General features: G+C 35.4%; 1 protein-coding gene across 3 annotated transcripts in view; it reads right to left on the bottom strand.

Moving 5' to 3' along the window:
• The window catches only part of LOC142344722 (nucleolar protein 10-like), a 123,852-nt gene that overhangs the window by 65,353 nt on the left and 45,458 nt on the right, over positions 1–13,041 (bottom strand). For all 3 annotated transcript variants that reach the window (XM_075396600.1, XM_075396599.1, XM_075396598.1), the window contains 4 exons: positions 11,799–11,859; positions 11,503–11,585; positions 11,351–11,423; positions 10,797–10,929 (listed from right to left, as the gene is read on the bottom strand). In XM_075396600.1, the coding sequence (XP_075252715.1) occupies positions 10,797–10,929; positions 11,351–11,423; positions 11,503–11,585; positions 11,799–11,859 (350 nt within the window). The remainder of the gene's footprint in view (positions 1–10,796; positions 10,930–11,350; positions 11,424–11,502; positions 11,586–11,798; positions 11,860–13,041) is intronic.

Genomic DNA, 13,041 nt, shown 5'->3' with positions numbered 1-13,041 from the left:
ATTTTCGAACATGTCTTGATAGAGAAAAAGTCCTCAAATATTATGCACGTGGTGCCCAAAACAATGGAAATAAAGAAGCGGAAATCACGTTCAATCAGTTGATAGCATATCGGAGTATTATTTGACGCACGAAGAAGTGTGTTGTAGCCATTCCTTCCATAGCACCAGCGTAAACCCTTCCAATAAAAATTTTCTAATAATCTAAGATGGCAGAATTGACAAAACAGGCAGACTATTAATTCTATTTGACGCTGTTCGGTAAGCTGTAAGGCACATTGTGTCGAAGATAATTAAAACTTCTCTGAGCTTTCGATAGCTTGGTCCTCACATGAATATTCCACTTTAAGTTACTTCAGATTTCTATGCCAAGGTCGCTTGTTTTAATCAACTTTTCGTATCAAAATGGACCCAATACTGAAATCACTATCGCACTTTTCAGTTACTTGAAGATACACACATTTGTCAACATTGAAGGTAAGATCATTATCGGCAGCCCAAGTATATAGCTTATCGAGGTCTTCCTGGCATGTCTTCTCCCGCACATGCCAACTTTGTGTCGTCTGCAAAGCAGAAACAACTTGAGAAGTCCGGTAAGGACAGCATGTCGTCCTTACGGATTAATATCTAGTAAAAAGTGGAAGCCTTGGAGAAGGCTATCAAGCAAACTCTCAGGACTGCCTTATTTTGATTGAAATCAATTGCAAGCCAAAGAAATGGCGAAAATCTTAGGAAAAGCTGAAATCATTCAATTTCTAACCACTGAAAAAAATCAATATTACGAATACAAATGTAAGTTCCAGGACAAAGCTAGCATAATACAAAATGGAATGTAAAGAATATGAACACAAGGTAAGTATCACCGTATTAAAAAGACAAATTCTTGATTTTTGAAAGTTAAAAATCAAATTAAAAAAGATAAGAAAAACGAATACATTTCATTGTTCAGCAATCGAGAGATAGAAAAGACAACAAGTCATCCGAGACGAAGATCCATCCTCCTAAACTGAGCAAAAAAAAGAAGAATTCAAACATACGAAACAATAAAACATTTTGCAAAAAATGTTCAATAAATTTTTGAGACTGCACTTTTGAAAAGATTTTAACTGTTTTTCAACAACTTGACGCAAGAAATGATTGAATTTCAATGAAACAAAACTAAAGTCCCTCATGTTGCACAAAAAGACTTTCTAGTAATTAAAACCAAAATATAAACAAAACCTGAGAAAAATTGGAAAAAAAACTACCAAAAATCGGATTAGCATATGTACAATTTTATAAAACAAAAATACATCGAGGTAGAAAGAGGCGTCGAGTATATGAATTATCAAAGGGAATTTGCTATATAAACTAATTTTCGACAAAAAAAGACGGCTGAAAATCCAAAAATGAAGAAATTACTGAAAAAAAAAACAAATTAACTAAAAAATCAAGAAATATGTGCCAAATTTGAAGTTCAAACGATTTTTCAGGCTCTGCAAAACACTGCAGTATCAATTTCCAAGTTTTACATTTCAATATAGCATCGAATGAAACTATCTCTACAAAAACCAAATTACAAGCGAAAAAACTGGGCCACTTGGACGAAAAACGGTTAAAAACGGTTATCTATATGTGCCATTTAGTCAAAAACTACTCTTCAAAGTCAAAAAGTCATTCACTAAACGCAGCGCATGATCAAAAAGCTTCTCTCGCTCAGAAAAAAATGAGTTCACACGGCAATTTAACTCACTTTTGCTTTTAGGTCAAAAAATGGTCTGAACGAATAGTGCTTCCGGTAAAAAAAACCTTAAGAAAACCAATACCCCTCTTCGAGTCGTAAAAAACCAAGACAAGGCCAATAATAGCCCCAACTATCGCTGTGCGGCTATTAATAAAAATTGACAGACTTTATTGACAGACAGAGTCAAAAGTGTTCAGGCGAGCAGCTTAAGTTAGATTACACAACCACACTATTATTCGGGATTGGAATAGACTATCAACTGAGGTCTTTTAAGCTTAATACTAATTCCATTCCATGAAATGCTATAATGACCACTGATAACCTCAAACTGTTACTAAATGACCGGGCTTCATCTCGTTTCCTTTGGATTTGCCCTTGAGAGCGTTCAGCATATTCTGTAAATTCATTTGAAACAGTTCAAAATTCACGCCAATAAGCTTAATGCTAATACTAGTTAGAAGTACTCTAGGGAATTTTGATAACTTAATTAAATAAGTCTTTAAACATTTATTCTTTCTGTCCGCGCTTTATCGGCTTATCCTGTTATTTTTTTTTAATGTTTTGCTCTTTTGATTTTGACGGTATTCACCACACTGACAAATTCAAGGACTAACAATTTAAAATCCATTCAGTTAAAACAGTGAGAGAGGTAACTCGGCAGTCAAGCGTGTAATTTGTGACGTGTAAAACAAAAAATGCGATTGAAAAAAAAAACTGAAAAGAACAACATGAGAGCGCCTAAATAATAAGCGCCTTTGAGAGGCTGGCGGCGGCTTATAAACTTTTTTAAAAAATGAAAAACTTACCCGTCAGATTGCCGGAAAATAGCCGCCGTTGATTCCAATAAGCATGATTGGGATTGAAAGAATAGATATCGAAAAAAAAAGATTTTTGTACAAAAACATTTGTAAGTCCGATTTATTTTGATGGCATTTCGTAGTTGAACATACTTCTGTTTCTTAGAGAGAGGCTACTATCAATACCAATAAGCATAAGAGATGGTAACTAAGACTTATAGGAACGACGTTCAAATAGCGGGCATCTGAAATCGGGCTTTATGGGTTTATCCCGTTTCTATTTCTGACTTCAATTTTTTATTCTGACTCTGTTCATTTTTAATTGCTTTGCTGAGCAACTGATGTTCAAATTCACTTTTAGCAGAATGAGAAAAGAAGGAAACTAGCCTAGAGAAGTCAAAGATTTCACGCAAAATGCTGAAAAAGCATCAAAAAGGTAAAGCGAAAAAAAATCGACAAAGTAAAAAAGAAAAAAAATTAGGAGCGCTATAATAGCCGGCTGAGAAGATAAGGGCGGCTATTAAAAATTCAAAGTTAGCATAATTCGCCGCAATTTAGCGTTGAAGTTCGCGCATAACCAAAAAATATAACTCATAGACTCGAAGTGCAAATAATTAATTTTTCCTCACGACCGCTAAGAACTCACCACTCAATTGAAGATCCATTTGTCAAAAATTGGGGGGAAAAAGAAAATCTACGCCATATTTAGCTCAATAACTTCAAATTGATATTTCATCTCAACTTTAAGCCTTCCAGTTAGTTTCATCACATTGACCATTTATGACTACTAAAGTCAGTTTAGGAAGTCTACTGCAACTTAATGCTCCTGGGATTTACCTGTTTATTCTGTTTGGAAAGCTCAAAGCTGACGAAAAGTGTGAACAAATGTGAGCACCAATACACTCCAAAACAAGTTTTTTGTAAAAGACTTAGTTCTTTGGATTGGAACAGACCTCGGAAAAACAAGGAGCAAACCTCTATTATACTGATTGATTGAAGCCTTTATACTGATTGATTGAACTCAGATCTTTTAATGATATAAAGAATGAAATATAACCAGCAGTCTGCCGGAAAAGCCACCGTTGACCCCACTATTGTTTGAACTGAAACTTTGAGAAGTGATAAAAATTGACAGGCTAACTTTTTGAGCGTAAAAAGTGCTCTAAAGGGGTCCTGTTTTATTTGTTGAACAAGTTGAAGTCAACCTCTACGTTGGAACACAAAAAGCATACCAATATTACCAGGTAGCACTGTACTCTAAGGAAAATTGATTACTATATGCATTAAATCTTATTGAACGGGCTTTATTGGTTAATCCTGTTTCTTTTGTATTCATCCTTTGACCATGAACGTAGTCCAGTAAATTGCTGAATGAATTCTAAATTCCATTCAGCTGCAACAGTGAGTGCGGTAAGTCAGAATTCAAGCGTCAAATTCGTGACTTGTAAAACTAAAGATGAAGCGAATTAAAAAAGCGCCTAAATTTCAGCCTTTGATAGGCTGACGGCGGCAATTAAAAATTTGAATAGATCATAAAAAGCAGAGTTGGCAGATTGCTAGAAAATAGCTGCCATAGCTTCGTAGACTTTGGAATAAAAATCACAATAAAAAGGTTGAGACTTGAAAAAAATGGTTATTCTGCAATTTTTAAGAAAAATGTTTCTACAAATCTTATCTTCAATTAAATCTTTGATGAAATCGTTTACCTAATGTATTGAAAAATAATGAAATCAAGGGCACAAAACTAACCAAAAAGATGAAGGGGCAAAGCATTTCGCTGGAATGCAATTACTCAAGAAGCTGGAACCCAAAAATTACCCTTATTTCGTATTACTTGTCCTAATTGTTACAGTGAAATTAGACAAATTTTATGCACAGGTCTGTTATTTTAGCGCTGCCATTCCTGTTTTGATTTTGGAGCTGCAAATGCGTTCAAAAATTCAAATTGTCAGACCAAAAAAAACAATCAGAACAAAAGTTGGTAGTACGAAAAAAGTATACAATTTAATTATACAAAATAAAACAACTAATGTCGGAAGAATTGCTCTCGAACGACAGAGGTGGTTAGAAAAACATTTGACCCCGCCGGGAGAAGAAGTCACTTGAGAAGTCAAAGAATGTTCTAGAAGAAAAGCGCAAACTGGTCAAGCGAAAAAATTGCATAAAAAAGACCAACACGTTAACAATAACTGCTATGAACATCGTTCAAGAACAATTAAAAATAACTAGCAGGCCCGCAAAAGTATAACAAGATCATTTGAAAAATAGAAGTTTTAAAATTCATTTTTTTTTCTACCACCTCGGGCAGGAACACCTGCCCCTCGTTCAACAGCCATAGGTATTACGTTACGTTACCGATGTGTTTGGCTTACTGTAATACCTCCAAGTCCCAGCAATTTTGTGTTCAACTTTTTTCGGCTTTGCTGACCCTTATAATTAGGGAGCGCTAAGACTTGTACAGATAACGAAATTCTACATGGTGTCGTAGCGTAACGCATGTAATACGTTAGGCTGCATTTTTAAGGAGCGTGAAAAAGAGAAGAAACAAGATATGGAGGGAGAGAAAACAGAAAAAAGAAAAGAAAGACAGAAAGGAATGAGAAAAGAAAGAAACGAAAGGGCGAAACGAGACAGAAGACAAAGGAAAGACAGAAAAAAGTAAAAGGGCAGCAAAATAGAACGGAAGAAAAAGAGAGAAAAGAAAGACAGAAAAGACAAAAGAAAGAGAAAAAAGACAGAAAAGAAAGGAAGAGAAAGAGAGAAAAGCAAGATAAAACGAGAGAAAAAAGGACAAAAAGACAAAATAGAGAAAAGATGGGTGGACGAAAGAGGAAAAAGTAAAAAAAGACAAAGGAAACAGAGAAAGAAAAACAAACGAAAAAAAGAGCAAGAGAGAAAGGAGGGAAAAGAAAAAAAGGACAGAAAAAGAGAAAAGAAAGACAAACAAAAGAGAGAAAATAAATCGAGAAACGAAAGACAGAAAAGAAAGAGACAAAAGACAGAAAAGCAAGCGAGAAATAAGAGAGAAAAACAGGAGAGAGAGAAAAGGCGAAAGGAGAGAAAGAAGAGAAAGAGGGAGCAGAACGAAACAAATGAGAAAAGAAAGGGAAAAACAGAAAGGAAAGAGTTAAAAGAAAGAGAGAGACAGAATTGAAAGACAGGAAAGAGAAACGCAAAATGAAAGAAAAAGAAATCAAGAGAGAAAAGAAATACAGAAAAAACTCAAAAGAGCGGAAGAAAAAAGAAAAGGAAAGAGAAAAGAACGAGAAAATAAAGAGAAACGACAGAGGAACGAAAGAGAAAACGAATGAAAACAAATAAAGGCAGGAAAAAAAACAGGAAAAAAACAGACAAAAGCAATAGAGAAAAGAGAGAAATGAAATACAGAAAAGAAAAAGGAAAACGACAGAAAGCAAAAAAGAAGAAAGCAGAAAGAACAGAGAAAAAAAGAGAACGAGAGAGACAGAAAAGAAAAACAAAAAACGAAGAGGCAGAAAACACTATATTAGAAAGAAATGAGGGAAAAGAAAAACCAAAGACAGAACAGACAGAAAAAACAAGAGAAAAGAAAGACAGAAAAGTGAGCGAGACAATAAAGAGAGAAGCTAAACAGAAACAAAAGAGAGAAAGGATGAGAAAAAAGGCAGAAAACAACAGAAAAGAGAAAACAAAGAGAAAAGAAAAGCAGATAAGAAAGAGTACAGTAAGACAGAAAAGAAATGGGAAGGAAAGAACGACAAGCTACGGAGAGGAACGAAAAAGAGAAAAACCATTAAGAAACTAAAAGTAGAAAAGAAAAAAAAGAAAAGAAACGCAGACAAGTACAGAAAAAGACAGGAAAAAAGCAGAACGACAGAAAAGAGAGAGAAAAGCAAAAGAAAAGGAGATATAAAGAAAGGAAAAAAGAAAGAGAAAAGAAAGTGAAAGGAAAGATAACAAGCAGAAGAGACAGAGAAAAAGAAATATAACCAAAAACAAAACAAATGAAGGACAAAATAAAAAGAAAAAGAAGGAGCAAAGAAAGAAAGAAACGGAAGAGAAAAGATCTTCCTTCGAAAGTAAAAAAAATAGACCAAACTCTTTAAGGCCTAACTTTTGAAAAAAAACTGGCAACAAAAGACTCAGTTAATTTAACATCAGTTGTTCAAAACTTTTATGAGACTGAGATCAAGCAAAACTGAAAACAAAAGAAGCAAAAGATTGTTTAAAAATTGGCCAAGCAAACATTCAGCGTAAGAAGTTCCGATTAAAAACATACGCGGCTATCCATTCATTGACCTTTATTGCATAAATTACCTATCGGTCACTGACTTTTTGACAATGACAGCTCTTCGGTCATAGGCAGCTTTTCCAAAGATGAACCACTTTTACATTCAGTATTCAGTCATTGACCTTTACGGCATAGGTAACTTTTCGGTCATTTACTTTTTGGCAAGGTTAAATTTTCAGTCATTGACCTTTTTCAAAATACATGCGAATCAAAACGCTTTGATGTATATTTAAGAGGCCTTAAAACATGTGACAATTAGGAGCTTAAACATGGTGTTATAGGTATTAGAATTATTTTTAATATGTAGATTGATAGAAGATAGATAGTGACAGGAGAAAGGCATGGAGCACAAAAAATTGTGAAAAGTAGGGAATTGGGAAAGTGGAAACGGATGCGACGTTAATGGACAAAAATCCCGATAAATACGCGGCTCATCTGTTTCTTAGCTCAACTCATTGCGCTTTTGCCTCTTAACTCACGGACCCTGGTTCAAATCCGACTGTTGCCAGTCGCTTTTTGCCGAAAAGCATGTATAGGGGCTCTTAAAACATGTAAAGATTAGAAGCTTAAAAATGGTGCCTTTTATGTCGACACTGAATTAATATATAGATATAGATGACAGCTTTTCGGTCATAGGCAGCTTTTTGAACACTGAACCATTTTTACATTCAGTATTCAGTCATTGACCTTTACGGCATAGGTAACTTTCCGGTGATTTACTTTTTGGCAAGGTCAAATTTTCAGTCATTGACCTTTTTCAAATACATGCAAATCAAAACGCTTTGATGTATATTTAAGAGGCCTTAAAACATGTGAAGATTAGGAGCTTAAACATGGTGTTATAGGTATTAGAATTATTTTTAATATGTAGACTGATAGAAGATAGATAGTGACAGGAGAAAGGCATGGAGCACAAAAAATTGTGAAAAAAGGAGGGAATTGGGAAAGTGGAAACGGATGCGACGTTAATGGACAAAAATCCCGATAAATACGCGGCTCATCTGTTTCTTAGCTCAACTCATTGCGCTTTTGCCTCTTAACTCACGGACCCCGGTTCAAATCCGACTGTTGCCAGTCGCTTTTTGCCGAAAAGCATGTATAGGGGCTGTTAAAACATGTAAAGATTAGAAGCTTAAAAATGGTGCCTTTTATGTCGACACTGAATTAATATATAGATATAGATGACAGCTTTTCGGTCATAGGCAGCTTTTCGAACAATGAACCATTTTTACATTCAGTATTCAGTCATTGACCTTTACGGCATAGGTAACTTTTCGGTCATTTACTTTTTGGCAAGGTCAAATTTTCAGTCATTGACCTTTTTCAAAATACAAGCAAATCAAAACGCTTTGATGTATATTTAAGAGGCCTTAAAAATGTGACGATTAGGAGCTTAAACATGGTGTTATAGGTATTAGAATTATTTTTAATATGTAGACTGATAGAAGATAGATAGTGACAGGAGAAAGGCATGGAGCACAAAAAATTGTGAAAAAAGGAGGGAATTGGGAAAGTGGAAACGGATGCGACGTTAATGGACAAAAATCCCGATAAATACGCGGCTCATCTGTTTCTTAGCTCAACTCATTGCGCTTTTGCCTCTTAACTCACGGACCCCGGTTCAAATCCGACTGTTGCCAGTCGCTTTTTGCCGAAAAGCATGTATAGGGGCTGTTAAAACATGTAAAGATTAGAAGCTTAAAAATGGTGCCTTTTATGTCGACACTGAATTAATATATAGATATAGATGACAGCTTTTCGGTCATAGGCAGCTTTTCGAACAATGAACCATTTTTACATTCAGTATTCAGTCATTGACCTTTACGGCATAGGTAACTTTTCGGTCATTTACTTTTTGGCAAGGTCAAATTTTCAGTCATTGACCTTTTTCAAAATACAAGCAAATCAAAACGCTTTGATGTATATTTAAGAGGCCTTAAAAATGTGACGATTAGGAGCTTAAACATGGTGTTATAGGTATTAGAATTATTTTTAATATGTAGATTGATAGAAGATAGATAGTGACAGGAGAAAGGCATGGAGCACAAAAAATTGTGAAAAAAGGAGGGAATTGGGAAAGTGGAAACGGATGCGACGTTAATGGACAAAAATCCCGATAAATACGCGGCTCATCTCTTTCTTAGCTCAACTCATTGCGTTTTTGCTTCTTAACTCACGGACCCCGGTTCAAATCCGACTGTTGCCAGCCGCTTTTTGCTGAAAAGCATGTATAGGGGCTGTTAAAACATGTAAAGATTAGAAGCTTAAAAATGGTGCCTTTTATGTCGACACTGAATTAATATACAGATATAGATGACAGCTTTTCGGTCATAGGCAGCTTTTTGAACACTGAACCATTTTTACATTCAGTATTCAGTCATTGACCTTTACGGCATAGGTAACTTTTCGGTGATTTACTTTTTGGCAAGGTCAAATTTTCAGTCATTGACCTTTTTCAAATACATGCAAATCAAAACGCTTTGATGTATATTTAAGAGGCCTTAAGACATGTGAAGATTAGGAGCTTAAACATGGTGTTATAGGTATTAGAATTATTTTTAATATGTAGATTGATAGAAGATAGATAGTGACAGGAGAAAGGCATGGAGCACAAAAAATTGTGAAAAAAGGAGGGAATTGGGAAAATGGAAACGGATGCGACGTTAATGGACAAAAATCCCGATAAATACGCGGCTCATCTCTTTCTTAGCTCAACTCATTGCGTTTTTGCTTCTTAACTCACGGACCCCGGTTCAAATCCGACTGTTGCCAGCCGCTTTTTGCTGAAAAGCATGTATAGGGGCTGTTAAAACATGTAAAGATTAGAAGCTTAAAAATGGTGCCTTTTATGTCGACACTGAATTAATATATAGATATAGATGACAGCTTTTCGGTCATAGGCAGCTTTTCGAACAATGAACCATTTTTACATTCAGTATTCAGTCATTGACCTTTACGGCATAGGTAACTTTTCGGTCATTTACTTTTTGGCAAGGTCAAATTTTCAGTCATTGACCTTTTTCAAAATACAAGCAAATCAAAACGCTTTGATGTATATTTAAGAGGCCTTAAAAGTGTGACGATTAGGAGCTTAAACATGGTGTTATAGGTATTAGAATTATTTTTAATATGTAGATTGATAGAAGATAGATAGTGACAGGAGAAAGGCATGGAGCACAAAAAATTGTGAAAAGGAGGGAATTGGGAAAGTGGAAACGGATGCGACGTTAATGGACAAAAATCCCGATAAATACGCGGCTCATCTGTTTCTTAGCTCAACTCATTGCGCTTTTGCCTCTTAACTCACGGACCCTGGTTCAAATCCGACTGTTGCCAGTCGCTTTTTGCCGAAAAGCATGTATAGGGGCTCTTAAAACATGTAAAGATTAGAAGCTTAAAAATGGTGCCTTTTATGTCGACACTGAATTAATATATAGATAGTTCGTTTGAGAGCAGTTGAAATTAATCAAAATGTATGAACAGATCTTAAAAAAGACAGTGCCCGAATGCAATTCAAATTCTAATAACTATGAAAAGGCCAATAATAGATCCACACAGCATCGCTATCAAAGGTATTAAAAAGACAGCGCTCCCCACAGTTCAAATTCTATGGATTACAAAAAAATTCATTTTCCATTTCAAATATTTTTCCTTTTAAAAATTAGATAAAAGTTCATCCACATGAAAATGGAATCTTTCATCCACTTGAAAGGCCGGAAACATTTTAATTTGGTCTTAAAATTAAATAAAAGAAATTAATAGGGCAGTCGATCGTCTGTGGAAAATTATTTTCAAAAGCGAGCACCCAGGGATAATTTTTCACCAAAAATGCGTTTTTAATTAGCAAAATCAACTGGTGTTTCATTGTGCCGTTCAGTAAACTTCCACAAATTTTGACGCAGACCACTTGAAAAAAATCATAGGACTTCAATGAGCTTTAGCTTAGAGCAACAACGAACCGGGATACCACCGGAGAATATGATGGTGCTGATATGAGCAAGTTGCTTACCTTTTTTGTCACTAGACAAGACTAGGCTGCGATCATCGGTGTCAGTTGTAAACTCAATAGAGTGAATCGGGAATTCATAGTGGTGATCTTTAGTGAAAACAGGCTGGCGTCCTCTCAAGTCAAACAGCATCACCTGAGACAGTCTCACAAACATCAACAAGTGACAAACATCAACAACGTAACCTCAATTTATTGTTGATAAAATTAACATTCTTGTTACGAATTCTATCCATTTACTCTTTCATTGAGTAATCATATTGATTAGAACATGGATTATGATTCCACGATAAAAAGATGTTTTCAAATGATTCCCCGATAAAAAGAGGTGACATTGAAGGCATGAACCGACTTGCGAAACAATTTCAAAACGTTGGTCGTATCTATTGTGCCCCCCATATTATTTACATAGTAACGGCACCTACATAGTAACTTAGCAACTTAACTTAGCAATTTAACAACACGAAGTTTGTAATTGGGGTCATAAAAAGCCCTGGAGGCCGAAACAACAACTCCCGATGTTCATGAAAAACTGACCGCAGATATATTACACTTACTTGGCCTGTGGAAGTTCCCACTGCTATGTTCAGAGCACCATTATACGCCAGACTGTTCACTTCGGGGAGATACCTAAACAAGAAAGAATGAATGCACTTCTTCCGTTCACATCCAAAAAGAAAAGAAAATGGACGTGGCTCCTCTCGCTAACCTAATATTAGAATCCACAAACTGTGCTGCATTCACAACACCCACGCACTTCCTTGTCCGATGGTCCCAGCACTCCACAGTTCCCTGCAATTTAAAGACAGACGCTTATTTGGAACTGCCCCCCCCCCTCTATCCACGTTGGACCCTATGTAAATTGATTTTAAAGCTTAGTCTCGCCTTTTATTAACCTATATAAATAATTGTAAGTACAAAAACACACATCAGTTAATTCACAATTGGTAATGAACACAAACTTTTGTTCAGGGAGAAAACAGTTCGCCTTGATTATATAGTTACCTCCTGTGATCCGACGGCGAGTAATTGGTGGAAATCGTTGATCACACAAGCGTTGAAGCCACTAAAACAAGAAGACGGCGTGACTTCACTTGAACGCATGGCTTATTTGCCCTTTTCAGATTTAAGTGAAAACTATAACAGGAAAACTCATAGCACGAATGAAAAATCACTATAACAAACTTAGTTTTCGATTTTCGATGCATAAAACATGCAAATTTTGGATGAAATAAAAAATATTAATGGTCAAAACATGCCTTTAAACAACTGAATTATCTATTTCAACAGCTCTTTTAAAGTGAAACATAGCTGGCAGATTGCCAGAAAATAGCCGCAATAGCTTCGTAGATCTGCAGTCTGAAAGACAAACCAAAAAATAGTGTTTTCATTGAAGGCTGATATGTTATATTTTGATTATAAATCTGTATAAGTTTTTGCTGCCTCTATTAGCTGCTCTCAAATAACCTTCATTTAGAGTGATACACACCCATTTGACCTTATCTTATTGAGTTAAAATAAAAGTCAATTTCAAAGTGACGAAGTCATTTTTGAGAGTGAGGTAAGTCACGTGTGACCAGAAATTTAATCACGCAAATGAACATAAAAACTCGCTCCAATAAGAGCGAAAAATGACGTCACGCACGCATTTCAAATGAAATTGCATCAACGAATGAACAAAAAGCAGATTTGAAGTGGTTGTGACGTCATATGGTGTGACAAAAATCGTGACGACGAAATAAAAAAACATAGCCGGAAGAATTCCGGAAGCGACTCGCAGCATCAAAACTACACAAAAAACCCGTAATTGCAGCTGAAGTCATTACCCTTTGTATTAAACCTTTAACTCATTATCTCCCCAGGTCTGATCTAAAAATTAGTGAAATTTAAACCACTATCACCAAGAGAAACAAAATGCAGCAAAATTTTATATTATTGAAAACGATTGGCAACGTTAAAAAAGTGCGCCAAAATACCAATAGCCTGAAAAAGCTGACATGGCTATCAATTGCCCTCAATTAACTCATGATTCTAATTTCAAGGTCGCGAAAGCAGACGGCAAACAATAACCATAGAAAACTAAATTATTCAAAAATAATACGCAAAGTTAAGAATGTGGAAACCACTACCATTAGATTTCTAATCACTGCAATTAAGCCAAAAACAACACATACTTCTTCCTTGATGTATATATTCCAGACAACATGATTTCATACTAATTCAAAAATTAAATTAATGGAAAACACAA

This window comes from Convolutriloba macropyga, chromosome 8, assembly GCF_964194025.1.
Source record: "Convolutriloba macropyga chromosome 8, txConMacr16.3, whole genome shotgun sequence".
Lineage (NCBI taxonomy): Eukaryota > Metazoa > Xenacoelomorpha > Acoela > Convolutidae > Convolutriloba > Convolutriloba macropyga.
Note: the sequence above shows the minus strand (reverse complement) of the source record. Positions and strands in the feature narration are given on the sequence as shown.